General features: G+C 39.6%; 2 protein-coding genes across 2 annotated transcripts in view; one reads left to right on the plus strand and one right to left on the minus strand.

Annotated features, from left to right (window-relative positions):
- Positions 1–17,409, plus strand: part of CDC20B (cell division cycle 20B) — a 49,134-nt gene extending 31,725 nt beyond the window's left edge. Inside the window, exons 7-12 of the mRNA XM_036900356.2 lie at positions 3,067–3,263; positions 4,274–4,368; positions 5,358–5,583; positions 9,166–9,291; positions 9,766–9,883; positions 14,332–17,409. Coding sequence (XP_036756251.2) covers positions 3,067–3,263; positions 4,274–4,368; positions 5,358–5,583; positions 9,166–9,291; positions 9,766–9,883; positions 14,332–14,432 — 863 coding nt within the window. The 3' untranslated portion in view covers positions 14,433–17,409. The remainder of the gene's footprint in view (positions 1–3,066; positions 3,264–4,273; positions 4,369–5,357; positions 5,584–9,165; positions 9,292–9,765; positions 9,884–14,331) is intronic.
- A 1,374-nt stretch (positions 17,410–18,783) lies between these two features.
- Positions 18,784–26,086, minus strand: LOC118919808 (granzyme A). The gene is made up of 5 exons (XM_036900073.2): positions 25,822–26,086; positions 23,157–23,295; positions 21,503–21,644; positions 21,020–21,289; positions 18,784–19,017 (listed from the first exon to the last, which is right to left on the minus strand). The coding sequence occupies exons 1-5, from the start codon at positions 25,889–25,891 to the stop codon at positions 18,856–18,858; spliced, it is 783 nt and encodes a 260-aa protein (XP_036755968.2). The 5' UTR covers positions 25,892–26,086; the 3' UTR covers positions 18,784–18,855.
- Positions 26,087–26,906: the final 820 nt, after the last annotated feature.

The following is a 26,906-nucleotide window of genomic DNA, read 5'->3' on the forward strand; positions in this document are numbered from 1 at the left end:
TCCTTCTCTAAGGGAATTTATTGTTATGACCAATGACAATTGAAAGATGCACCGTAAGAGATATTTAAAAAACACAAACACTTAGGAAAACAGGCAAAACCAGAAAACTTTTCTTTTCACTCCCTCTTCAAGCCTTGTAGACCCTTTTCTCTCCTCCTCTGATAGCAAAACTTGCCCACAGATGTCTATTCACCATTTCCTATATCTGGCCCCACATTGCCTTTGAACTCTAGTTCTTAAATCTCACCATTCCATTGAAACTGTTCTTCCAAATGTCACTAAAGAACTCTTCATTGTTAAATCCAACAGTCACTTCTTTAGAGCTCATTTACTTAACTCTATCAACCACATTTGAGGCAGTTGATCACTCCCTCCTCCCTGATATCCCATTCTCTTGGTTTGCCTCCTTCTGTTCACTCTTTCTTTGTCTTTTCTGCTGGTTTGTCCTCCTCTTCCATCTCTCTGCCTCCAATGTTATTTCTTGGACATCTTTTCTTTTTGATTTCTATTTTAATTGATCTTTTGGCTTTCTGGCTATATCTCTTTGTGTTTTGTTTTTTAATTGTTGCTCTAGGGATTACAATGTAATCTAAGCTTTCTAAGTCTACTTAGAATTGCCGTTGCATACTCTACATAATATGTAAAAATCTTGCAATGACATAGGTCTCCCCAACACCTCAATTTTTTTTTTGTTACTCTACTTATCATATGTTTCATATCTATGTACCTGGAAGATTCCACCATTGTTATAATTTTACTTTAAAAACCATCCATATTTGCATTTAAATGTTTTAAGAGGAAAAAAATGGTCCTTTATATTTGCCTACATATTTACCAATTCCAATATTCTATTTTATTCCTGAAGATCCAAATTTTTCTCTCATATAAGTTCCCTTCAGCATGAAAAGCTTCTGTTAGCATTTCTTGTAGAGCAGCTCTGTTTGGCAATAACTTCTCTTGCACTTACCATCTTCCATTTCATGATATTATTGCTGGATATAGAATTCTGGGTTTGCTTGATTTTTTCTCTTTTAGAATTTTATTTAAAAAATTTTTATATTGAGGTGAAAACAATAAAATGCACAAATCTTAGTGTACAGCTTGATGAATTTGACACATGTATATACTCATGTAACCTTCCAGATTTTTTTCTTTTCAGAGATACACTTTAAAGGTGTTCCACTGATTTCTGACCTCTGTGGTTTCTGGTGGGAAATCTATGGTCATTTGGAACCTTGCTGTCTTACTTTCAAGGCCTGACTACAATCACACATACATTAGCTCTTTGTATATTATTCCACAAATATCATCAATTTCTTTTTTCAGTGTTTTTTCTCCATGTTATTCAGATTGGATACTTTCTGTTGATCTATATTCAAAATCACTGATTCTTTACTCTATCATTTCCATCATACTCTTGAGCCTATCCAGGGGATTTTTCAGATATAGTATTTTTCAATTTTAAAATTTCCACTTTATTTTTTTTATAGGTTTATATTACCTTTATATTGAAAACAATTTCTGTTTTTCTATTTCTTTGAGATTTTCTATCTTTTTATTCATTTCAAGTGTTCTTTTTTTTTTTTTTTCACTTTATGGAGAATTTAAAAGCTGCTCTAAGAGTTTGTTTGATAACTTCCATGCCTAAGTCATCTTAGGGTTTTATCTATTGATTATGCTCTCCTTTTACATATGTCCAGTAATTTTGAGTTGTGCACTGGACATTGTAGATGTTATATTGTACTGACTCTGGGACCTGAAGAGAATGTTGACATTTTTGTCTCAGGTTCATATTGTAAGTATTGTCTTGCCTTCTGTGGGAGGTATTCAAGTCTCAGATCAGTTTTTTAAGCCTTGACTTAAAAAACTGGTTTGGGTCTATCCCAACCATATGTGTGGATCGGTGTCTAAGCTGAGACTTGTATGGATGCTTCAAATCTCAGTTCAGTTCTCAAAATCTTTGCTGAGCTGATTTGGTTTTCTCTCCACTTACCTGATTGAGGGGTTAGGCAGAGATGTGCGTGGGTTCATACCAAAAATTAGAGGATGACTTTTTGTGGTTCTCTCCACTTCAGGACTTTCTCTTCACTCTTTGGCCACCCCAGGCTCCTTCCCCTGGTTCTCTGACCAGAAAGATGGTGGGCTTTCTATCAAAGTTTGAGCTGTTAGTGTTACTCCATGAATGGGGCCCACCCTCAAGGCCAAACCATATGAGAAAAAAGGGGGAAACTCATGCCTGGGAGGGTTGTTTCTTCAAGTTTAACTCCTTTACTTAGTTTGCATGTTTTTGCTTACTTTACAGAGTACTCAAGTGTTTGATTTGTGTATTTTGTTTAGAGTTTATAGTTGTCATCAGTAGGAGAGATGAGTTAAGGAGGCTTAGACCACTGTAGTGGAACTGGTGTGCTTCATAGTTATTTACTGGTATGTGTCAATCAGAATGAGAGTTTTTGTCTTATAAGAAATAAGATAGGGTTATATGTCAACTATACCTCAATCAAAATAAAAAGAAATAGGATGCATTTTAATATGTAGGCATACAAATATAGTTTCTCTTGTCAGTCAATTATTATTGTATAAGCTAGATAATACTGCTAAGAACTTCCAGGTATCATAAATAAGCCAGTGACCACTTTTTCTAGATATATTGCAGTTGGGTGGTAGTTTTGATTAGAAGTGATGGTGGCTTCTCCCATATGGGCATCCAAGGTCCATTGATGTTTCCATAAGAATTATGTGTTTAATTTTTAATGACCTGTTAGATGAAATCCATGTGTGCTCATAATGGTAGATGAAACTTCCAAGTTCTCTGAATGCCTTATCTAATAAATATATTTTGGCATAAATAATAAGAATTATTACTTATTAGATGTGAATCTTGACACAAGATTTTTTTTCTAATTTTTATTTTTGAACTTCTAATGACCTGCTTGGATCCATTATTCTGTTTTCCAAATGACCATAAGGAAGGTATTAATCTTCCTCATCTACCTATAAATAAATCTGTTTATTGGAAAATACTTTTATTTGAATGCTATCACCCTAATTCAAATGCTTTTCTTATAGACCTGAATATCCTAGATTGGAATTTTCAGAATCTTGTTGCTATAGCCCTTGGATCTTCTGTATACATCTGGAATGGGGAAAACCACAATGGGATTGAAAATATAGACTTAAGTCTCACTTGTAACTACATATCTTCTGTGTCCTGGATAAAAGAGGGAAGCTGCCTGGCAGTCGGCAACAGTGAGGGAGAAGTGCAAGTATGGGACAGTTTTTTCATTTTCATAATATGCTCTGTGTAATTGCTAGATAACTAAAATAGACTTTTAATAATAGGTTAATATAAAACAAAGAAACTAAACTAGTTATGGTACCTGAAGGTATGGGGAGAGGATATATCATTCTGGTTCTTTTCTGAATGACATTTAATGAGGACTTAAGGATAGTTTTTAGTTTTTCTTTTCTCTCAATAAAGTTGGGTTTGTAGCATCCCCAGTATTAGGACTTTGGAGAGAAGAAGATAACTTTCCAATTCTCCTTTCTCACCTCAAGCCATGATCAGGAGTAGAGCTAGTAAAAATGAGTGAATTTTTTTCTGATAGACTCTCTGAAATGGGGATTTGTCAAGTTTCCATCAATCAATCTAATTTCTCATGTATTATTATTATTATTATTATTAGCAATAGTATAAACAATATTGCTCATGTGTCTGATGACTTTGGAGGGCCATAAATGGCTCTCATTGCCTTTTCACCTCTGCAATAATATTGGGTGCTATGAAGGTTATCTCATGATTTCTTCTTATGCTAAAGTTCTCATTCCTCAAATGGGTCAGCATATTATTTATAGCTGGCAGGAAAGAAGTCTTGTAGCAGTAAATGGAATTCCTGACTCTAAAAGTGTCCAGGTACCAGATTTTTTTTTTGTTGGTAACTGTAGGTGGATTTCCAGGTTTGGAATTCCCATAATTTAGAAGGAACTAGAAGTGTGATGGTGATTCACAATCCTTGGCTGCCCATTAAATTTATCTGGGGAACTTTAAAATAAATGCCATATCCCCAGGCTCTACCAACATCATTAAATCAGAGTTGATAGCATCCATAGCATGCTCCCTAGGTGATCCTAATATACAGACTAGAGTGAAGGATGCTGAGCTTTTAATGAGTACAAGGTCTTGCTATATCAGCATCAATTGGCTATCAGGCCTTTGGGAAGACAGTGGGCTGTGAAAAGGTCAATGCTATTTAACTCTGCTTGTTTATTCTTTCAGTTATGGGATGTCGTAACTAAAAAGCAGATAAGAAATATGGTTGGTCATTTGTCAGTAGTTGGGGCTCTGAGCTGGAATCACTGTATCCTCAGCAGGTAAGAAGCTTTTTGTTGGGATCAGCTATTTTTATATCACCAATTCATTATGGGGACTGAGTGAACAAAACTATAATATTTAAACTAAGCCAAAATAAAACCGAAACAAAACAGGCCATTAGTTGATCTTACCCTCTCAGGTATTCAGATCTTCTGGTGATGTAAATTGGTCCAGTGGCCACCCGTACCTTGGTGCCTGTGTACCTACAGCATGTGTTAGTACTAGAATGTGAAGCTCGGGGTTCATGAAATTGTTCAGATGAAATGTGAAACTTAAGCTAAACAAAAAGTTTCTTTGTACTAAGTAATACCTACTAGAGGGATATTTTGTTGAACCCAATTGTTTATTTCTGTAAGTATCAATAATTTGAAATATGTTAAACTTTCTGGGGCACATTTCCAATTCACAGACCCACAGAGGTTAGAACTGGGAGGGACCTCCCAGATTATTTAACCAGTTCAAACTTGAGCATGCCTCAGAATCACCTGGGAGGCTTCTTAAAACACAGATTGCTGGCCTCACTCCAGGAGTTTCTGATTCAGTAGGTCTGAAGGTATACATGTATATAAGCAGATAGATACTAAAACCATTTCACTGAGTAATATGAAATATTCTGAATCCCAGAAAAGTAGTACTTCCTAAGTGCAGCATATCCACCACTACTTGGGAAAATCTGGTTATCTTCTAAATTTATCTTTTCCATAGCTGTGTATATCATATTAAAGCCACTGGAAATATCTATCAAAAGATATCTTCATAGTATCCAGCTTTTAAACTCTGCCAGGCAAATCTATTTCACTTGTGAGAACAATCACCCAGGCAAAATTCTCCCTCCTGATTAATGCAAGGAATGTTTACTTGTGTTTTGAATCTGTCCTAAGGGGATGTTCAGAAGTTTGAACTGCATTTTCCTTCATATTTTCAAATGCTTATGTAGCAGTAGGGTTCAAGTTTTCTGCCATAAACGTGCACCTTTACTTCTGCTCAGCGGCTCGAGACTGGGCCGTGTCCATCATTACGATGTTCGGGCAGCTCAGCATCACGTCGGAACACTTTGCCACAAACAAGCTGTGTGTGCTCTGAAGTGGTCCCTTGATGGCAAGCTGCTTTCCAGTGGCTGTAGTGATGGATTGCTGACTATATGGCCTCATGATCCAGGGGCAGATGCCCAGGGTCAACCACTAAAAGTCATACCCCAGCCTACAGCAGTGAAGGTAAGACATCCAGGAGCTTTCTGGGTTTCCCTTTAGTCAGAGATCACCGGGCATCCTTCTCACATGAAAACAAAGTCGTGAAACCAATAATCTGAGATTTTCTTCCCCCAGAATTTGTTTCAGATTTTGCCATCACCCTCCTGAAAGACAACCCTATTTATCCCCATAGGTCAGATTTTTTTTGGTGGTAAGTGACCAAAACCAAAGTCAACTTGAGCTTAAGCAAACAAGTAAATATGTTTTCTCATAACTGGGGTTCTGGTTACAGACAGCTGTTTCAAATATTGTCTGGATCTAGACCCTTACATAATGTCACTGGAGTCCTGTCTTTTTGGCTTTTCGCTCTCTTGTGTCTGCTTAGTTTCATTCTTCACTCAGACTCTATTTTGTGGGCAAGTTGGCTCTTGGCAAGCTTCAGGTCCAGTCTCCCAAATGGGAGTTGGGTAAAGAAACCATTGTCCCTTATAACTCTGGTAGAGAAGTCCCAGGCAGGACTCTGGTCTGGCTTTGATCATATTCTCATCTCCCAGTTGACAGCTGAGAGATGGGCATGCTGATTAGCCAAGCCTGGGTCCTGAGCTCACACCCAGGAAAGGAGGCCTGTTGCCTAAGATGGGGGAAGGGTGCTGTCGAGTGAAATGAGTACTCCACTGGGCTCTGCATAGTGATTTCTTATTTCTCTGTATTTTAAATTATTATTTCTAGAAAAAAGAAATCCACACTTCCCTTCCTTTGGTGTCATGGATGTATGTCTTGGCCTCAACATAGTCTCAGAATATTTATTATTCATAGCAAAGAAATAGTTTTATTTTATTAACTATATTAGTTAATATATAGGAGAATGAAAACTAGTTTTCTAATACAGGGTGGAATATATAGTGCCTGCTGCTACTGCATGGTACTGGCCCAACAGCTCTGGCTTGTGAGTTTTTAATGTCAACAGTATATTGAGAATGATTTTAGGCCCAAATTCCCATGATTAATAACTTAAAAAATTTTAGGAAAAATGTATGTAAAATGTTCTGCTTGCAAACAAAATACAAGAACAAAATAAGGCAAAACAAAAAGCTAACAGTTGAAAAATCCAAGCCAAGCAAAAACAATTTACTTTCTTAGATGTCTTATTGTCAGAAATACAGTGAACTGAACTAAGAGAGTTTCTGGAAACCTAAGCAAGCCAAGCCTCACGGCAGCTAATACCTGGGGAATCCCAGGAGCAGTAACTAGTGTAAGTCTCTTCATCCTCGCCACCAACGAGCCAAGTGGTACAGCAGGAGCAGGTTTCAGAGGCAGATGCCTCTGTGATTCCTCTCATGAGGGAGTTCTAGCTTTGCCAAAGCATCTGTTGATGGTATAAGCTAATTGGAAGTAGGGTATATAAAAAAATACTGGTTTCTGTCATATGGTATAACTGGGGGGCCATGGGCTCAGGGGAATTTCTGAGCTTTTTGAAATTGAATGGAGAAGTTTGTGTTTACTGAAATTGATCTCTTATTGAGCCTAGTCAGGGGTATGTACATAATTGTTATTTGAAAAAGACAATTAAGGCAGGTAACTAGAAGATATGATACCAAATATTGAAAGTATTTTATTTTGACTGAAAACTTTCAATTGTACATTTATTCACAATGGAGGGCCAAGGCCTTTACTTTGAATGTAGGTTAGCTGATTAGAGTTCTTCATTGTCTTTCTTGTATGAACTATAACCATACTTCACTGTCTAAGGTTTCTATTCTGATTATCTATTGTTATGTAAAGAATTGCCCCAAAACTTGATGGCTTAAGACAACAACAATTATTGTATTATCTTTTATGGTTTTCATGAGTCAGACTTTGGGGAGGGCTTATCCGAGAAGTTCTGGCTCAGGGTCTCTCATGAGGTTGTGTTCAGACAGTGACAGAAGCTAAAAGTTGGGGGTCAGAGCAGCTGTTGGCCGGCCAGCCATTCTACCCTCTTCACGGAGTCAGAGCTTCTCCACATTGTTGGGCTAGTCTGGGCTTCCTCACAACATGGCGGCTTAAGACAACTGGACTTTGTGGCACAGGGGAATGGGGCCAGTGCTTCAGAGAGCAAAATAGAAGTTTTTATAACTTGATTTCTTAAGTTATGTGATATCACTTTTGCTGCATATATTGGTTGCAAGCAAGTCACAAGCCCTCAAAGATTCCAAGGGAGGGGAATGAAATACTACCTACTGATGGAGGAAGTGGAGAAAGATCTAGAAGGCCATGTGGCATGGGAGACTTAATTTTAATTCCAAGTAACCTTTAACTCAGGATGGAATTAGTGTGCTCATTTGATGCTGGTGTTGTAAAAAGTCATAACGATTTGGAAAACTGTACTAACACTTCTGAAGCTGGGAATTAACCTAAGGAATAATTTGTTAGAAACGAAAAATGTATGCCATAATATATTTGTTGCAGTGTTTTTTACAAAAGCAAACAATAAAAACAAAACACAAAAGAAAACAAACAAAAAAATCTACTCCTTCCCAAAACACTCAAGTCAACCCAATGCAAACCAAACCAAAATAAGAAAACAACCTGAGTCCAGCATTAGAGCAAATATTAATTGGGGTTCAATAACATGATGGAATATTGTGGGATTATTAAAAACTATAATTATGAAAAAAGTAAAACACTGAAAACTGTTGATCTAAGTGAAAACAACAGAAAAACAAAAGAGTATATACGTTATGTTTGATACTTTCTAAAATATTTTTACATGTAGAAGATAATATGCAAAAATGAGAATAGTTAGCAGGATGATTGTTAAGGATATACAGATAAATATTTTATTTTGACTGAAAACTTCCGATTGTACATTTATTCACAATGTAGGGCCAAGATCTTTACTTTGAATGTAGGTTAGCTGATTAGAGTTCTTCATTGTCTTTCTTGTATGAGCTATAACCATATTTCACTGTCTAAAGTTTCTATTCTGGCTATCTATTGCTATGTAACAAATTGCCCCAAAACTTAGTGGCTTAAAACAACAATTATTTTATTATCTTTTAGATTAGACAGGTAAAAAACATAAGTGTTCAACACTAAACCCAATTTTTCAGAATTAACTATAATAATTTATAAATAAATAAAGAGAAAGCAATTTTAATTTTCCAAAATATCTTAGAAGTTGAAATACATGAAATATTTTGAATGGTGAGCAATCATATATAGCTCTCTTTTGTCTTCTATCCTCTTCTTGGACCTAGAACCTAAAGACACAGGTAGACAGACCAGAGAAAGGCTTCATTTCATAACCAGATTCTAGGTGCACACATCAGCTTCTCTAGCAGCAGATTTTTGCCCCATAGAATGTGTTGATGTAGTTCTTCAAACATACTATCATGCCATTTTTCTATGTTTAAGATATTTGCATTTGTTATCAAATTTTGAGGAAAGCCTAATAGGTGGTTTCTGATCTCCAAGAAGTAATCTCCGGAGGGACAGTTGCTCCTGTGTTGGGATTAAAGGTCCAGGTGAGCTGTGATGGGTGCAGACCTCTGGAACTTCTGCTTACCTGTATGTATAGCATTCACAAGCTCACCTTCTCCTGTGTAATCTTTTGGAATTTTAAAGGCCATGGATTGGTGTCCCTGGCAGTCTTCAGTCCTTGCTGTCGGAGGAGGAGGGAAGGATGGTCACTTACATATCTTGGACATCAATACTGGGCAGAGCCTCCAGACCCCAAACACAGGCTCACAGGTCAGTTTCTTCTCTGGTCACCTTCACTCTGACCTAGAATCTTGTGAAAATAATTTCTGCTAGAGCACAGGACCCAAACCCATCTCTCTGTACCTGCTGAGTCCACAGGGATTTGTTCTTGAGAGTTTGGTTTTGCAAGATCTTCACCTGTGAGTCAAAAGTTAATCTGTGCATCTTTTTTTCCCTTTCTCGGCATTGCTTTGACTGTGTAATTTGAGAGCAGTCTGACATTCCTGGACTGTGATCATAGTCCACTTTGCAGGTTCATTGCATCTAAGCCCATTTGTCTATTTAGTCTGTTGTTGCCCTGGAATAAGCTTTTCTATAACTAACACGATTCCTCTAACACTCTAACCCCAGCTGTGGCCTGGAGGATGGATATGGACAGAACACACTGTCTAGAATAAGTCTGGAATATATTCACAGTGAACGAGAAATTGCCCTAATTCTGTATTTTTTGGGTCATTACTACAGATTTGTTCCCTTATCTGGCTACCTAAGACAAAGGAGATTGCAACTGGCCAAGGTATTCCTAAGAATGACATGACTGTGTGGGCCTGTCCAGCCCTGGCCAGGTCAGGTGAATTTTTTGGTAAGTAAATATGTGAGTAAAATGCCATGTATCTATAGCTCAGTGAGCTGTCATTGGCAGGAGAAGCCCTAAATGAGTGGTTTTTCTCATTCTGTTCTTTGAAGTATGTATGTCAACAGAGGAAACAGGCCCACACACACCACACCTCAGGAGGATATAGATGAGTATGTCTGAATTTGACCAAGATTCTTTATCAATTATAGTTATTATGTCTTCTCCTCCTTGCATACATGCATGGATGGCACAGTGACCATCATAGACAGTTTTGGAACTGTGTTTTTGAACTCTGGGGTTAGATTCATGATTCTCCTTAATTTGAAGAAGAACCAGCAATGCTGGAATGTGTGGGAGATCAGGACCTGTACAAGGGTGAGACATTGTTCTAGGTGGGAGACCGTCAAAGACCCTGAGGCTCTGGTGAGGCAGACAACTGCCCTTCAAGGTAGACAGCTCCTCTTCCACAGAGTAGCTCTACAGCAAGACCCTGGGATTGGGGGTTAGACACAGGCCATGTCCTCAAGGGTCTTACACCCTCTTTGGTGCGATCTTGAATGTTAAAGGGGGCTCAGAGGTTAGTAGGTATTTCCTTCTACCTACCCCTGGGAAATAGGACACAAGTGATGGTTGCTAAAGGACCAGAGCCCTGGCATCCAATCTCTTTAGACCTCAGATTACATATCCTGTTTCTGCTGGTCAGCCTGACTAGACCCCTGTTTAGCCCCAGGCTGACCTTTATATCCTTCAGCTGTTATACTGTGTGATTTGGTTACAGGCAGCTCTTGACAGAGCCTCTTTGGTGGCCAGGCATGCCAGAGGAGCATGAGTTGATCCTTTGCATATTTTAAATCACAAGACATGCAAGTCCCAGGACCTTTTCCAGTTAGAGAAATATCTTAAATCAAGCTTTAAGCTCAGTTCTTCCTAAACTTTTAATTCGAGCAGCTAGATAGGTCCTTCACCTAAGGTGGAGGCATCTGACAGATACTACAATCAATTTGTTGATGCTTTGAATAAAGAATAAACTTATCAGGTACATTTCCTTATTTCTTTGGCCTTAACAAGCTATGAGATCTTTAGTTTTTAATGCCTTGTCACTTTTGTCATTGCTATTAGACAGAATTTCAAAGAGTCTATTTAACCTTTCTTCCTTCTCTTCAAATGTTTATGGTTGGAGAAGATGCAGTTACTTTTGAGCTCTTAAACACCAATTTTCATCTCTAACCCACTAGTTTTCCCATATGCAGCATTTCCCAAAAGTGTTTAGTAGGATGGTTGTTATACAGACACATGGCATGTGGTCAGATACGTTTGGAAATTCTGGGTTTAATCAAGAATAGTTTCTCTCTGAAAGATGTCTCAAAGCCTTTGCTACATTATGTGCATTATGAATCTCCAAGAGGAGGTTAAATAGCATTTAGTGTTGCCCCAACACATTTGGGAGGTCTTTTGTATGGTGCATTTTGAGGTACTTTTCCATGAACACGTTTCAGGGAGCCCTACTGTATGGCACTGGACTGCTGAGTTTCAAATGGGGGGTTGTGCCCCATTGGACCATGGATGTAATGAGTCAGGATTGACAGTAAAAAATTAAATAGAATAGTATAGAATGGAAAAAATGTAAAGGTGCATGTTATTTTTGAAGCTTTTGTTATTATCATGCAGTGCATATACATGTCTATATATGGGTTGCTACAGAAAATGCAGTTTTGACTGTGGGTTGTGGTCATAAAGTTTGGAAAAAGGGTATTCTAGATTATGGTCATATCTTTACTAAGCCTCACCTTGTTAACCACAGTCATAATTCTCTGGGGAGAAATTTCAGTTAAAGAGCTCTCACAACCTGACTACAGAAGAAAGAAAACTTCTCTTTGCCCCCCACCCTCCACCCAAATCTCCTCATCCCCCTATCCTGGCCACCCTAATTGTAATTTCTAAGCTTTGAAACAGGAGTAGGTAACTTTCTAGCCTATAAGTAAGATTTGGCCTTTGACTTAGTTTTGTCAGTCCACAATGCATGCAATGTCTCATTTATAATTATAGCTGAATAAAGAAAACAATACTTTCAATGCTTTCAGTGACAATATTCTTGGGATTTGGGGATGTAAATCTTAAAAGAGGACCTTTGTCTAAGATAAAGATGGCATTTCCCTCTATCTAGTAAGTTAATACTGTCACTGATGGGAGGGAAGTATTTCAAGAACATCTTTGCTTCTAATCCAAATGCCATTGTGCTAAGCAAGTTCTGAAAGTGGCTTTCCATTTTTAAAGTTGAGATATTTTTCAAAGCTTATTTTGGAAAGTATTTGGATTTTTTTTATGTTACTTCTTTCTCCACTTTCTTTTCTTCCTTTCTCTTCATTTTCACATATCAGAGTGAAAAAAATGAAAGCATATTTATCACCTACTATATTTATTTACTAGACTTTTCTTAGGTTTAATTTAAAAACATTAGTGTAATATTCTGTGTTTATCCTAAGTTGTTTTAGTTTTTAAATTTTTAATGAAAAAAAAAAAGTTGGACAGTGGCCTTCAACAGAAAAAGAGATTCTGTCTTGCTGTGGGTTTGAACTGTCAGAGCATTGAATTTGATTCTAGTTTCTGGCTCTGCCCACTAATTAGCTTTGTGACCTTAAACAAGGTATTTGATATCATTAAATTTTTTCTTCACCTGTAAAATAAGGGGGATGCATTATATCTATGAATCTAAACTTTCTAATGTACTGGCACGCAGAGTACTGGCATCCTGAGTCCGGAATGTGAAGTCAGGTGACCTGTTCCTACCTTGGCTCTGCCATAAACTGGCTGAGTGAGCTTGGGCGTGTCACAGCATTTGCAAGAACAGGAATTGGATTGGGTAACTGCCAAGCTTTCTTCAAGCTTTATCTCCTTGGGGCATGTATGGGTGCAGGTGTGTGTGCTCTAGCACATGAAGGAAGGGCATTGGAGTGACGTGTGTAGGTGGAAAAAGCCCCAAGTGTCTAAGATACACACTCCTTGCTGCTGAGAATCTTGTGTTGTCAGAGCCTAAGATGAACTCTGGAATTCCAGATCTCAGTCGAATTGTAAGCAATACTGGCCCTACGAGGAGATGACCACCCACCTAGTTTGATTTTAGTTGTACCCACAAACACCTACCCACTCAAAAATTTATACAACTCCCTTCCTTCCCCCCATCCTCCCAGCCCCAACCTCCTTTTTTGGAGTCAGTCTTGTCTATTTGGCCTGAAGTTTTGATCGTTAAAGTCACTGTTGGATTAAGATGGGTTTTGCCAAACATTTTTCAAGGAATACTAGTTGCTTGAGATGCTCAAGTCAGAAGGACTCTGGCCAAATAAGTTTCAGAAATGCTGCCTATTATAGCCACTTCTCCCAAATGTTTATAATGCATATAGTAGTAATGAAATAAGGAATCCTGTTTGGTTTTCTCACCCTGAAGCTTCTAAATTAATGTGAACATTAAACACTCTTTTCATTTTTAATACCTATTAACCTCAGAAATAACTATTGTTCCACAAAATGTTCTTTGGGAAATGATCAGTTAGGTAATAGTGGGGTATTGTCTCCAGAATTCTCCAACTGAGACTTATGTATGCTATGTTAGAGAGCTTTTGGGGTCCATTTCCATTAAGCTACATCAATTTATTTGATTAGTTTCTTGAATCTAAGGTCCCAAGGGACAGAGTAGGTGGAAGGAACACAGCAACTCCTGGGTGTTGGTGGGTAGGAAAGATAGAACTAATAATGGGATGGGGCCTGACAGGTGCAGTGGGCTCAGAAAGGGTCCCCTCAGAGGTGTCCGGGTCAAATCCCTAGCATCTGTGAATGTGACCTGTTTTGGAGGAAAGGTCTTTGCAGATGCAATTACATTAGGCTCTTGAGATGAGATCATCTTGTATTATCCAGATGGGCCCTAAATCCAATGACAAGTGTCCTTAAAAGAGACACACAGCTACACAGAGAGAACAGAGAACAAGAGAGGAGGCAACGTGACCCAGGGAGGCAGAGGCTGGGGCGATGTGGCCACGAATCAAGGACGGCTGCCAGCTGCCAGTAGCTCTAAGAGGCAAGGAGTGGAATCTCCTCTGCAGCCTCCAGTGGCAGCCAGCCTTGCCAACCCCTTTTTGTATTTGTTTCCAGAACTGTCAGAGAATAAATTTCTGTTGCCTGAAGACATGCAGGTTGTGCTGATTTGTTATGGCAGCCTTAGGAAACTAACCCATACAAGATCCCTGAAGGGGAAACCGTGAAGCAGAACGCCAACCATGTTAGGATGTTGCCCAGGATCAACCCCGACTGGCATTTTCCTCAGCAAAGGTGCTGCAGGAGTGCCAGCTCTGATGTGGCAGGTTTTAGAGAAGCCCTTTACCCAGGATGGCATTTGTGGCCCCACCTTGGTTGCAACAGCCCTTGTAATGTGGAACATGAACTGTCTCTCCTTCTTCCCACAGGCCACAGGGGCAGGGTGCTGCACCTGGCCTTGAGTCCAGACCAGACCCGGGTGTTTTCTGCGGCAGCTGGCGGCACAGCCTGTGTATGGAACTGCTGCTAGGCATTCAGCCCTTCTAAGCTCTGGTCTCTTCTAAGTGACAATAATGATACTGGCCTCATCTTCTTTGGTGTGGTTATGAGGATCCGACAAGGTGAAGTGCTGTTCCTGAGGTGACTGCCTGTGCTGACCTTCTTTCTGGGGTTATATATGCCCTGCTTCCTCCCTTTCCATTTCCCAGACATTGTCTTTGACTCTGTTCTTCTCTCCCTGCTTTCCTCCCACCTCCTCCTCCCATTCCTTGTTCTCCTTCTTCGGTAGCTCTTCCTTGTTAGTATTTCCATTGCTATTGTCAGAATAGTATCTACAGCAAAGATTTCTAAACATTTCTTTCCCACTCGACTTTTCTTCCAAGCTCCAGCCTCGTACTTTGTCTGCCTCTGGATATTTCCTTTTTTCAGATTCTTTCCAATCTTTAGCTCAAACTCAACACATTAAGAATGCAAATTATTCACTTGAAAAATGTTGGTCAAAATCCTGCTATATACTAGGCAGTGTGTCTTATAGTTATGCATATTATTCTCTCAAAATGAGCTCCTCTGTAGGACTTTCTCTCTTCATGGACTCATCCTTCTACTGGTCACCAATTATCTGCTTAGTGCTTACTCAGCTTGCCCCTTTTTCTCTTTTCTTTTGTTTCACTCTGGTCATGTCCTGAATACCTGGTGACTGATCAGTTGTCATTGCCTACTAACGGGTTTCCCATCTATACTCTTCATGGTCTCCACCTCACTGTTAGGTTAAATTTCTAAACGCACTGTGCTGATCCTCTATGTCTCCTGCTAACAAACTCTCAATGACTCCTTATTACCTGCCCCCTTGGCCTCAACCTCACGGTCCTGAGTCCAGAATGTGAAGTCAGGTGACCTGTTCCTACTTGGCTCTGCCATAAACTGGCTGAGTGAGCTTGGGCGTGTCACAGCATTTGCAAGAATAGGAATTGGATTGGGTAACCGCCAAGCTTTCTTCAAGCTTTATCTTCTTAATGTTCTACCCTCCTCTGTTAGTCCACATTCAGGTCCCATCTTAGCCCTGGGCTAAGCCTTGTGACTTCTTGCCTCCGTGCCTCGTAGGAGCTTTTGAATTCCCACTCCTCTGTCCCTTCTTTTTCCTTGTCTCTTAAGTTCTGTCCTCTCCAGAAAGTGTTTTGAAAATGATGTTAACCTGGGTTTGAACTCTTGGCATCACCTATTTGTTAGTAATACACTATTCTAGCTGTTTTTAAAACTCTTTTATCACTATGTGAATCTTTGGTTACTTCAGTTTTAACACACTTATTTCTTCCCTGGAGTATTCAACTGAGAGCTGGGAGAGCATGCATTATACTTTTTAGTGCTCTTTATAATGTTTTGCATATGTCAGATAACAAGTATTGATTAATTTGTTTGCTTTGTCATAAAATGTTTTTTTACCAGTACATACACACTCCCTCCCTTTCCCCCTTCCCCCCAAAAATCCCATATAACAAAACAAAGCCTTGATAATTGAAAAGTGTAATAATATATACAGGGGCAGTTAGGACTCTCCTGCCCAATTAGTGTTCACCTGCCAATATATTATCTTCTTTTCCTTGTTAACTCAGAAAAGCTACTTGGTAGTGCTAGTAATTTTTGTTTTAGAAAATTTTAGGTCATCAAAAGCTGCAAATGTGATACTTCACTGTAATACACACTGTTCTTTAAGCTAATGGTTTTAATTTGATCTTCCTCTTAATTGTTCAGCAGGGAAATGAGCCAAATGATTCGACCATTTCTAGGGTCCTCTAGTATTCTGACCTGGGTTCTTCTATCTTAACTGTTTCATGATACTGCAACATGATCAAAGACCACTTTGCCCATTTAATACCAGTGTGTGAACAAGAGGCTCTCACTTAAGGAAAAATAATGACAGAGGGTTTCCCGGCTATCTGAAAGCAGAGCATTCCTGTGAAAGCTCGGAAACCGAAATGGCATGAATTGAAGAAGCAATTACCATTAAATTACCTGGAAACATTTTTGAGTCTTCCCAGATGCTCAAAATAACCTGTTGAGCTTTTCTGACACCTTAAGACACATCTTGCTAACGGAGGCACAAAATAAATGGAGACAAAGCATGGATGCCCACAGACACAGTCCAAAGCTCTGGCGGCTTGACTTCCCGGGCAAGCAGCTCGGTGGCGCCGTTCTGGCTGCCTGGGGTTTGTGCTGCCCCTATAAATGGCTCCCTGCAAAACAAATCCTGAGCACTAGTTTTGCTTTTCTCCTTTTTTTTCTAAAAGCCAAAATCCTCTTGGATTTCTTTTGGTTAGTGAAAACAGGCACTAATATCTGTCTTTAATAAAAATGAAATGATGTAACATGAACTTTTGGAAGTAGGGGTACCTGTATATCTTTTACATGCTTTTTGTTTTGGTGGGAAGTCTGGGATATGCTTTTAGTAAAAAAAAAATTGAACTTACAGATAATACACAAAACAGAAGCCTTTGTTACAACTCATATTTTAATTTTGAGATTTAAAATTTTTATTGAGTAATAATTTACATATAGTAAAGCACATAAGTCTTAAGTGTATGGTTTGATAAATTTTTTATTTATGAATAGATAACTGTGTAACCACCATCCAGTTCAAGATATGAACATTTCTTATCCTCTAAAAGACTTCCTTGCCCCCTGCCAGTTAACACCCTTCCATTATTCTGACCTCTATAAGTATGGATTAGTTTTTCTTTATGCCAACCTGTGGATAAATGGAATCATACTGTATATATTCTTTTTTGTCTAGTTTCTTTTCACTGAACATTAAGTTTGGAAGATTACTTCATCTTGTTCCATGTAATTATGGTTTGTTCTTTTAAAATGCTGTGTAATATTTCATTGAATAAATGTACAACCATTGTTTATCTGTTTTATTGTGGATGGATGTTTGAGTTATTTTCAATTTTGACTTTTAAGAATAAAATTGCTATGCACATTCTTCAACACATATTTGGTGGACAAAAGCACTCATTTCTGTTGGGTGTATACTGTGGACAAGAATTGCTAGGTCACAGGATGTACGTATGGTGAGTTTTAATAGACACTGCCAATTTTTCTAGTAAGTACCAATTTATACTTCCACCAGCAATGAATAGGGTTCCATACAACTGCTTTTTAAGTGGACTTAAAAGTCTGTAATAAATGTTGGGAATATTCCAACCTCTTATTGCTGTTAGAATCCTAAATAGGAATTAGGGATTATAGAGGGTACCCACAGTATCAGACTCGTGACCCTCTTAGGTCTACACTTTCAGATATTGGCATCAGACCTCGCTTTCTAGTATAGGGGTTCTCATCCCTAGCTGCATGTTAGAATCATTGAGGAGCTTCTATACAGAATGCTATGTCCTGGGTCTCATTGAATACCAATTAAATCAAATTTCTAAAGGTGGGACCTGATTACTGATAATTTTAAAAAGCCTGGTGAGTCTAATTGACAGTCATGGTTGAAAACTTGTGCACTAGATTTTTTGGTCAGTCTTTAAGTTGTGCTCCTTCATTTCTTTTGGGAGCTTGTCTCTTAATGTTGATGTATGTTCTTGGTTTGGATGTACATTGTGGGTGTGTAAAATTTATATTCGTAAAAGAACTGTTGGAAATCAAAGGAATTTGTTTATCTTGAAGCAGCTGCTAGGCTGCTGACTATCCACTAAGTTCGATATGTTGAATAAACATCATGTGGCTTTTTCTAAAGGAAACTTTCAGGCCATTATTCAACACTCCCTAGTATGAGATGGCAGCCACTCTAATTTCCAGGTTGATTGGAACTACCAAGTCTCAGGGACAAGGAGAACTAAGAAATCACCTAGATAACCCAAGGCTTAAAATGCAAACAACTGATAAAGGACTTTCTGTCGTGTACTTTTATTTGCTGCCAAGTGCTTCATTTATGACCCCTAGAATTTTAATTTCTATTTTTTATCTGCCTTTGGAAAATACTGAAAGGCATTTCCTGTTTCTATTTTTTTCATAGACTCAGATTCTTGGATATAAATATGAATAGCAGGTGTCGATATGGAACAATGGCCTTTGAAGGGCAAACTCATATCCTTTTAGCCCAAATGCTCCAGCCAGGCTGTTTTTGTTTCCTGGAGAATTGCTGAGTCTTTCGCTGAACTTGTTACTAGATGGACCCAATGTTAGTATTCACTCTTGCAGGGTCCCAATGAGATAGCAAAGCGATTAATTCAAGCAAAATTTGCATGTCACCTGACACATGGATGACAATGGTGACTTGCGTTCCCTAATCTCGCCCTTGCATTATCCACAAGGTTGCTGTATTACTCTGCTTCACTTTGCTGGTGGAGATCTGCTCATGTAAGTTCAAGGAGAAAAACAGGTACAGTTTTATATGTTCATTTTATTTATGATAGGATTAAGAAGTGACAGCAAGCAAAATGAAATACATCTATCTAAACTGCCTTCTTCAAAGTTGTTTTTATCCAGTTGAGGTGCTTCTTTGAGAGAAGAGTGTAGATGCCAGGCCCTTGAGGGTTTCCGCATTTGCCTAAAAGGCCAAAGGCAGTGATGCCTCTGAAAGTACCCTCACATATCAAAGGGCTTCCAGAATCTCCCTGGGGGAAAACAAGAAGGGTGGTGGAGATCAGCATCAAACATGACTGAGGATTAGAAGAAATTCCTTTAATGTGGAATATTCACTGTGGAGTTAGGTCTAACCTTGACTTAACTGAAAATTAGTACTTAAAAACCCAAAATGTTTGCAGATATTTTAATATTTTAACATTGGTTCACTTGATTTATTTATAAACCAGTGAAAATTGAAACGAAATTTGTATTATTTTGTTACCCACTAATTTTGAAACTGATTCTCTGCTTTAGTAGGACAACATTCCTGTTTGTCATTTCCTCAAAATGCTTAATAACTGAAGGGGTAAAACAGGCAAATGCAGATGAAACACAGGGGCGAAGAGTAAAAACCATGTTCTCTAGTTCCTCCAGCAGATAGCTGTTTTCCCAAAGGAACAAAACTAAAGCAGCTTTTCCCTTCACTCTCTCAAATATACAGAAATTGCTCTTCAGAGTATCTGATGCTAGATCGACACCCCCAGAAACCAGAGATTACACTTCAGAACTACCTCACTCCTCCAGCAGACAGGCTTCAGTTAGCTGTAAGCTGCTGCTTTATTCTTCTTGACTGTGCTGCCCATTGTGTGACCTTGTATTCTCTCATGGAACTCTAGAACCAGCATATTTAAATGTATTTAAGGTCCAGAGTCTGGATTGGCTGTTGCGCTGCTATGACTTCAGGGAAGACTGATCTAGATGGAGGGCCACTGAGGCATGTACACAGGGTTCTGCAAATGCAAGGCTCTGAGGCCCCAACTCTATCCCAGCAATGAGAAGGCACCCATGAACCTCCCTTTCCAGGCAAGAACTGGCCTTATGGGTGTATGAAATAAGGAACCCTGTGAGAACCTGGGGTCCTTCCAGGACAGATATATTTCCATTGCCTAACACAGTGCCTGAATTTTTCAGAATTGGTCCTTTAGGTTTTAATTCATCAACAGCTAATCCAAAGAGTCTTGAGCATTGAGCAGATTGGGGAATTGCTAAACTTTGGTGGCAGAGGGTGACTGGTGGGAGGGGACAGGCATCTTGGGATGCCTTAGGGTGTTGCATGTGGGTTCAAAAGCATGAAGGTTCTGGATGCCCAGAACAGTGGATGAGGGGAGTGAAGGGATGAGATAGGGCAAAGGAGAGAAGGTGGGGAGTTGCTGAAGACAAATGTCATCTTCTGGGATTTGCTTTGCCTTGGCTCTGAAGGCAAGCCATTCAGATTCTGCTGTCAGACAAGCTCCTGGGAAGGGCAGAGACTTCTCCCGGTCTCTGATGCCTCCCAAACCACATACACTGCACACTCATCCTCTTCAGGAATAGTGAGAAATGACAAGCCACTTCTCAGAGTTTAAAAATTTGTAAGGTATTTTTTCTATCTTTAAGCAAAGCCCCATTTCATGGCTTCTCAGGGAGCCCTGGTATGGAGGCTTGTACATTCTCTAGCTTGGAAGTTGTTTCTGGGGATTGAGCTGGGCGCTAGAAAGTCATGGGGTCTAGCCTGAGATCCTCAGTAGGCTTGGGAAAGACAGATATTAAATCAGGAGTTGAGCATATTATATGCCATTCAGTTTCATTGTTCCATTTGTAAAAGCACAGGAATTTTGAGGGGGAGGTGCTGAGGTGGGGAGAATGGCTCTGTAGGCCCTAGAGGAATCCTTACTGCAGCTTTCCTGGGTGTTACATATTTTCAGATTTAGATCTATATATGTTAACATGAAAAATAAGAACAAAAAATTGCTTCTTAGCAGTTTTTGACATAAAGTCAAGAAAATGAAATAGGTGAACCCATGCACTAGCAGTGAGCTTGTTATTTTTGATACACAACTTACTTGAGCTGAGAACATTAATTTATTTGATTGGGATTTTTATCAGACTTCTTTAGAAAAAGCACCTTTAGGACCCTTAGAAGCCAACATGACAAGGCAAAGCATGACATTACATTTTCTGTATCTGTGTGACTCAATCCAGCAGCTGAACATGGGATCTTATTTTACTTACACTGCATGAGTCTCTTCCACCTTTGAAGCTTCCGGCACAAATCATATTCACTCCAATCATAGGATTATAGTTATAGTGCTTTTGGTCATTGCAGATTTTTCTGTCTATGACAGTGATATTGACTTCTCTTAGAATATCAGACACAGGTGACTTATTGTGAAACTTCCCCCAGCCTGCAACTCGACACTGGGTTCCTGGTTTCACATCATCTCCGTTTTCAGGGAGACGAAGGATAGCCACATTTTTATTAATTGTTGCTTTTTTGTTCAGCTGTTGGAAGACAAATGTAAAGAGTTAACAGAATGAGGCAATTAAAACAGTCACATTTTTACTTAAATTCTAGCTGAACCCTCAGGAACCCCCTTATGAAGCTATAGTCTGTAGCTACAGGGGCATCAAGGAAATGTTTCCATAGTAGGTGACCAGATTGTAGGAGTTTCTGTGACTTTTAAATCAATGAAAGGTACAATCAAAGCTACGTACCTGTAGAAGTTTAAGATCACTCTCATGTGTGTCCTTATCAAAGCATGGATAGGGAAATTGTTTTTTAACGAACATTATCTGTTTCTCTGGCTCATTCTTGGTTATTGAGTGAACTCCGAGAATGACCTGGGACTTTCTTTCCCTGAAAACAGGCATAACACTTATTAACTTGGTTTCTTCTTTAAATCAGAAGTTGAACATATTATGTGCCATTCAGTTTCATTGTCCCATTTGTAAATATGCTTGCTGTGGAAATACTTGTTTGTGACCCAGAAAGAAAACCTGTGTACTTTACAGAATGAAGATGCTTATGAATTTATCATCATCATCATCATCATCATCATCATCACCAGTTCCTTTATAACCACTTAAACTAGGTTCATTGAGAAACAAATAAGAGAATTCTATGGCAGCTAAGCCAACTTTGGAGATCTCTGGTGGGGTTTTTGTGCTACGCCCCCTAATCCGCCTTTAGCTGTGATAGAGAATCAGGTTACAGGTTACTGGAAAATAAAGGTCTCAGTAGAATACTGAGCAGTAGGGAACTCAAGAGTTCATACAGACAGAAGCAAAAGCACTCAATAGCTGTAGGGGAATGCACCGAAGGGATCTCCGTAAGAGAACAGCAAACTTACGTTAAATGGGGAAATTTTCAGAAACAGATTGCCCAGTGGAGGACCCTATTTGCATGGCGCTGAGTTTATTGGGGGCATGGTGGTCTGAACAAGGGGCCCAGGACTTCTTTTTTCTTACTCCAAGCTACAGGTTCAGTTTGGTTACTAAAATCAAAATACTCTGATGTATTAATGACTAAGGCTATTATCATTCACAACCTACATCAACCAGATAGTCCCAATGCTGTTTTTCCACGACTAGCTGATGTTATTCTCACTTAAGAAATGAGAACAGTGTTTTCAGTAGAGTGCCCTTTGGTGACGAAATAAATGTTCTGTAGTGTAATGGTTAGCACTCTGGACTCTGAAATGTCCTGTGAATATGCACTGTCCAATACGGTAGCCACTAGGCACATGTGGCTATTGAGGCTCAAACTGTGGCTAGCGTGACCAAGGAACTAAATTTGTAATTTTATTTAATTTTAATTTATATTTATACAGATGTGTAAATTTACATAGCCAATATGATAGTGGCCCATCATATTGGAAAGCCCAGGTTTAGAGCTTGATTTAGGGAGTGGAGAAATGACCAGGCTTGGAAATGGCTTGAAAGAAGTAGCTGTCAGGGGTTAAGTGATGGCTGAAAGTGTGGAAGAAGCTCACTGAGAGAAACAGGAAGGTGTTTCAAACAAGATTTCTCTACTTGACAGCTGTGCTCAGGCCCCTGGAAGTTCTACCCTTCCATACTGTGGCTAATTCTATCATGAAGTCGACACCTGAAGCAGAGCCTGGCAGCCCCTGGGCTGGGTGGCTCTAGAGGACACCTACAGAGAGAGCTTGCAGATGCTCATTGCGGATTTCTCATTGGTCTGGTTTCTTGGGTCAGAGTCTGGGCTTAACTCCCTGTGGAGGTAAAGCAAGTTCCCATGGGAAGATACACATAAGCCTCCCGTGGTTTTAGTGGGGTTTATACTCTTTTTATTAATATTCCCCAAAATTAGAATATCTTCTCAAATATTATTTAAAACCAAAGCACTTACAGGACACAGTGAGCTGCAGTCAATACCCAGTCTTTTGCAATCAAAGCACCAGCACAGATATTTTCTCCTTTAAGTAGAACCATGTAGGGTCTTGAATGAGGAGTCACTTCATTTCCTCCAATAATTTCTACACAGAAATCTGTGAAAAAGTAAAAGGCAACTAATATCAATGCCCACCTCAAAGGGCTCTACCTAAGCCATGTTTCTAAGACCAGATATGCTTTTCCTGCCTGGAGAGGAAACATAGGTGAGAGTATGCTGCCCGCCCTCCCATGTACATGTTCAGACATCTGACTGTAAGTCCCATTCCTGTTAAGACTGTCTGAGAGGGTCCTGCTTTTCACCCACAGAAGCCATGCCGGTGGCAGTTTCAGGGATGATCAGGCTAGACATCTGTCACAGCCACTGACCGCAGGCCTTAGGGCTTGCAAAGGGCGGCGAGCTGTGCATTGGTCTACACTGGTAACAGGTCCAACAGGAGATGTTAGAGATGATGACAACCTTGAGTATCCTCCCCCACCCCACCTTTTGGCTGAGTATTAACCTGGGGAAACAGAGAGGCTTTTAAAAACATTTTCACCCTGAGCCCTTGCAAGAGCACACAGCTTACAAACTGATAATACTAACATCTTTCGGCTTTGGTCCTCCCCATGAGTCATTGTGAGATTTCTGTTTGTTGAAATTTGCACTGTTCTCATTCACAAGTTGAGAGGATAATATCTATTGCACCTGAGGCTTCCCTTCAATCGCTAGACCCAACCACGTCTGGTTTAATCTAAGGCTTTTTCCAATAAGGTAGGGGAAAGGAGGAGAGAAGATGCTCTAAGGAGAGAATTTTGCTTTCAACAGATTTCCTTGATGATAGACCAGGAGTATAGATTGATTATTAGAGAAAATTGAGACCTAAATGCAGGCAAACATCCATGCTGGCTGAGAGGATCTTGTGCTCACAGTTCTCTACTTTCCTAGACCAGGTGCTCTTGCATCTCCTGACCAAAGGCTTATGGTTTCTTCAACTGACACAGGGCCTGTTGCTCCATTATTCAAGGTAACTCATTGCCAAATTCACAGTGAGGTGTGAATGCTGAGAATGAGGGGGTGGGGGAGAGAGTGGCCACTCTAATTTCCAGAAGGGTATTGGGAAGGGGAAATTCTAACCTCAAGAAGTAAAAGGCTAAGGAACTTCACCCACATCTCAATTTTCCCTTGGGTGAAACATGTATGGATAGATTCCAAAGGTACATCTTTAGACCTTCAGGACTGTGGAAACCATAATCTCAGTAGAATTCTCCCTTTTGCAGAGTCCTGTGTTTGGTGAGCACATATACCAGCCTCAGAAGTATGTCCACATTTCCTGCCACCAACCACTCCTAGAAGGTCAGGCATAGGGTTCAGAGCAGGTGAGAAGCTTTTAAAAACTAGAAATTCTTGGTCCCCACCCAGAATCAAAATAAATTAGAATCTCTGTGCTGGGATGTCCATATTGTTTAAAAGCCCTCCAGAGTAGTCTGATGTGTGGGAGGGTTGAGACCACCAGTCTGAAGCATCAAGTCTTGCTTTGCTATGTCTTTTCCCTTTATGGGCCCATATTGCTCTCTCTAACCACAGGAAACAAAGTGGACCAGAGCAAGTTGCTTTTGTTGTTTCCTTTGAAGAAAAGATATGATTGGAGTTTTTAGTCTGATCTGTTTTCACTGTTGCGGAGGTTTTAACAAAACTGAACACAGTCATATTATGCCGTGTTTATACTGTGCCCACTCGTATCCCAATGTCCTGCAACCTTCTGATTTTTAAAATTTCTTTTCATTTGTAAGTGCAAGATAAACCTGAAAACTTCTTGAGAATTTCTGTTAAAGCAGGTTGTGGTATCAGCCACTACCCACAACTCCCATCTCCAAAAGGTGACGGACCCTGGGGTAAGCCCATGGCTGGTCCACGTTTGTCAGGGCAGTTCAGCCCAGCCCCAGAGCAGTCCTCACTCTCTAGAAGATTTTATAGGAAAATCTAGAGCTACCCAGGGGCTACTGCTCTTCTAGTTATAAAGTTATGAGTTTTACAGTATTTCTAACTGATACATGTATAACTCACACAAAACTCAGCATGTTGATTACTACTTAGTACACCAAATAATTAGCTTAATGCAAACTACAATAGGACTTCCAAAGAATACATGGGGGTCAACCCCAATATCCAAATGTATTTTCAAGGACACACTGGCCTAGAGAAATAATGACAAAAATTTGACTCATTCTTGATTTGTTTTGGGGATTTAGGTCAGGTTTGTTTTAATTATCTTTAAAACTCCCTGTGCATTTTCTACAGCAAGAAGGCTGAAGCACTCTATTCCTTTCCTTCAGGTACTATTTATTTTCCTAATTCAAGAGATTTTTGTTTGTTTATTTGCTTGTTTTCACATTGTCCATTTTGGCTTCAAATTGGCAGAAGTAAGCACTGGTGGTTCTATTGTCTTTTGTGAAGACATTGTTAAAAAGAAAGACGTTTTTCCTTCTACAGTAAAGACATACTTAGAATCAAAGAAAGAATATTAAGGGTTGGGGGAAAAAATCTCCTGTTAGAACCCTTAGCTAATATTGACAAAAGTTCATTGAAAGTCTGCTTCATTTTGCTTAATGATTATAGTGGAAATGACAAGAATCTGTCTTACCTTCAGGAATCAGCAGGAGAAAAATTACAATGGAGAGAGAGGATGTGAGAGAGGTTGAGGAGTTCCTCATTGTGGCGGGTGTCCCCACATCAATCAACGTGGAAATCTGTTTTCAGTTCTTGACTGACTGTATATATACTGAGACTACAAAGGATGTGGTTTCCTTTCTTTTCTTTCTTTCCAGTTTCTAAGTTGAGCATTAGGAAATGAAACACAAGTCAGTAAGGACAGTAAGTACTCACTACCAGTGGGCATGCTTGCCTTGGCTAGGACTGCTGAGGGAGAGGCTTGTACTTCTACAGGGTGGGAGGGGGCAAGGGGACCCTGTTGCCATCAGAACAAAGTCCACAAGAAGAGACTCTAAAATGTCTCAGCAGAGATTTTGAGGATTCTAATTTCCATTGGCAGTTATTCTTTCTTCCATATCCATGAATACAAATCCTGTTAAGACTTACATTAGAATTTTGAAAATGTCCTAAAGATTGGTCACCAACCAAATTTCTTTCTGGTTATCTCCATAGGTTATGTGAGGATGAATGGACCAGGGCAAGTGGAGATGTTAGGAGGGAGGCTAATTTGTTGGCAAGCTTCTGCCTGGATTTTCCTTCCCCATTTTGTGGAGGATAATTTATTGTGCTCTTGGCTGGAACCTGTGGCGGGCGTGGGGGCAGAGGCTGGCGGGTAGGGAGTGTTGGCTTCTCTCCAGCTCTCTGGCTGTGCTTCCCCTCATTGTGTGACTTTACAACTTTAGACCCATGGAAGTATCTCATGAGTTTCCCCTTTTCCCCTCCTCTTTTCCTCTTTCTCTTCCTTCTTCCCCCTCTTTCTTCTTTTTTTTCTTCCTCTCTCTTGCCCTTTTGTCCATCTTTCTGGATTTAGCTAAGAAGGAAAATGGGAATCAGCCATGGTTATTTTGTTCCTTTATTGGGGAACATCTTACTGTAAGATGGATCAACCTCAGTTCCTGAAGGAGACAGTATTCAGGATGCATTCTACTAGAAATGTCTTTTGCTCTTTTTCTGAGCTGAGGATGTGGTCTTCATAATAATACATATGGTCATACATTCTGTCAGGATGTTTGCTGG

Source organism: Manis pentadactyla, chromosome 2, assembly GCF_030020395.1.
Source record: "Manis pentadactyla isolate mManPen7 chromosome 2, mManPen7.hap1, whole genome shotgun sequence".
Lineage (NCBI taxonomy): Eukaryota > Metazoa > Chordata > Mammalia > Pholidota > Manidae > Manis > Manis pentadactyla.

Excerpts from the sequence above, each read along its gene's own strand:
- LOC118919808 (XM_036900073.2), bottom strand. The coding sequence starts at position 25,891 with ATGAGGAACTCCTCAACCTCTCTCACATCCTCTCTCTCCATTGTAATT. Across the intron at positions 23,296-25,821 it reads TCTCCTGCTGATTCCTGAAG|ATTTCTGTGTAGAAATTATT; the intron begins GTAAGACAGATT and ends ACTTTTTCACAG. Across the intron at positions 21,645-23,156 it reads ACTGCAGCTCACTGTGTCCT|GGAAAGAAAGTCCCAGGTCA; the intron begins GTAAGTGCTTTG and ends GCCTGTTTTCAG.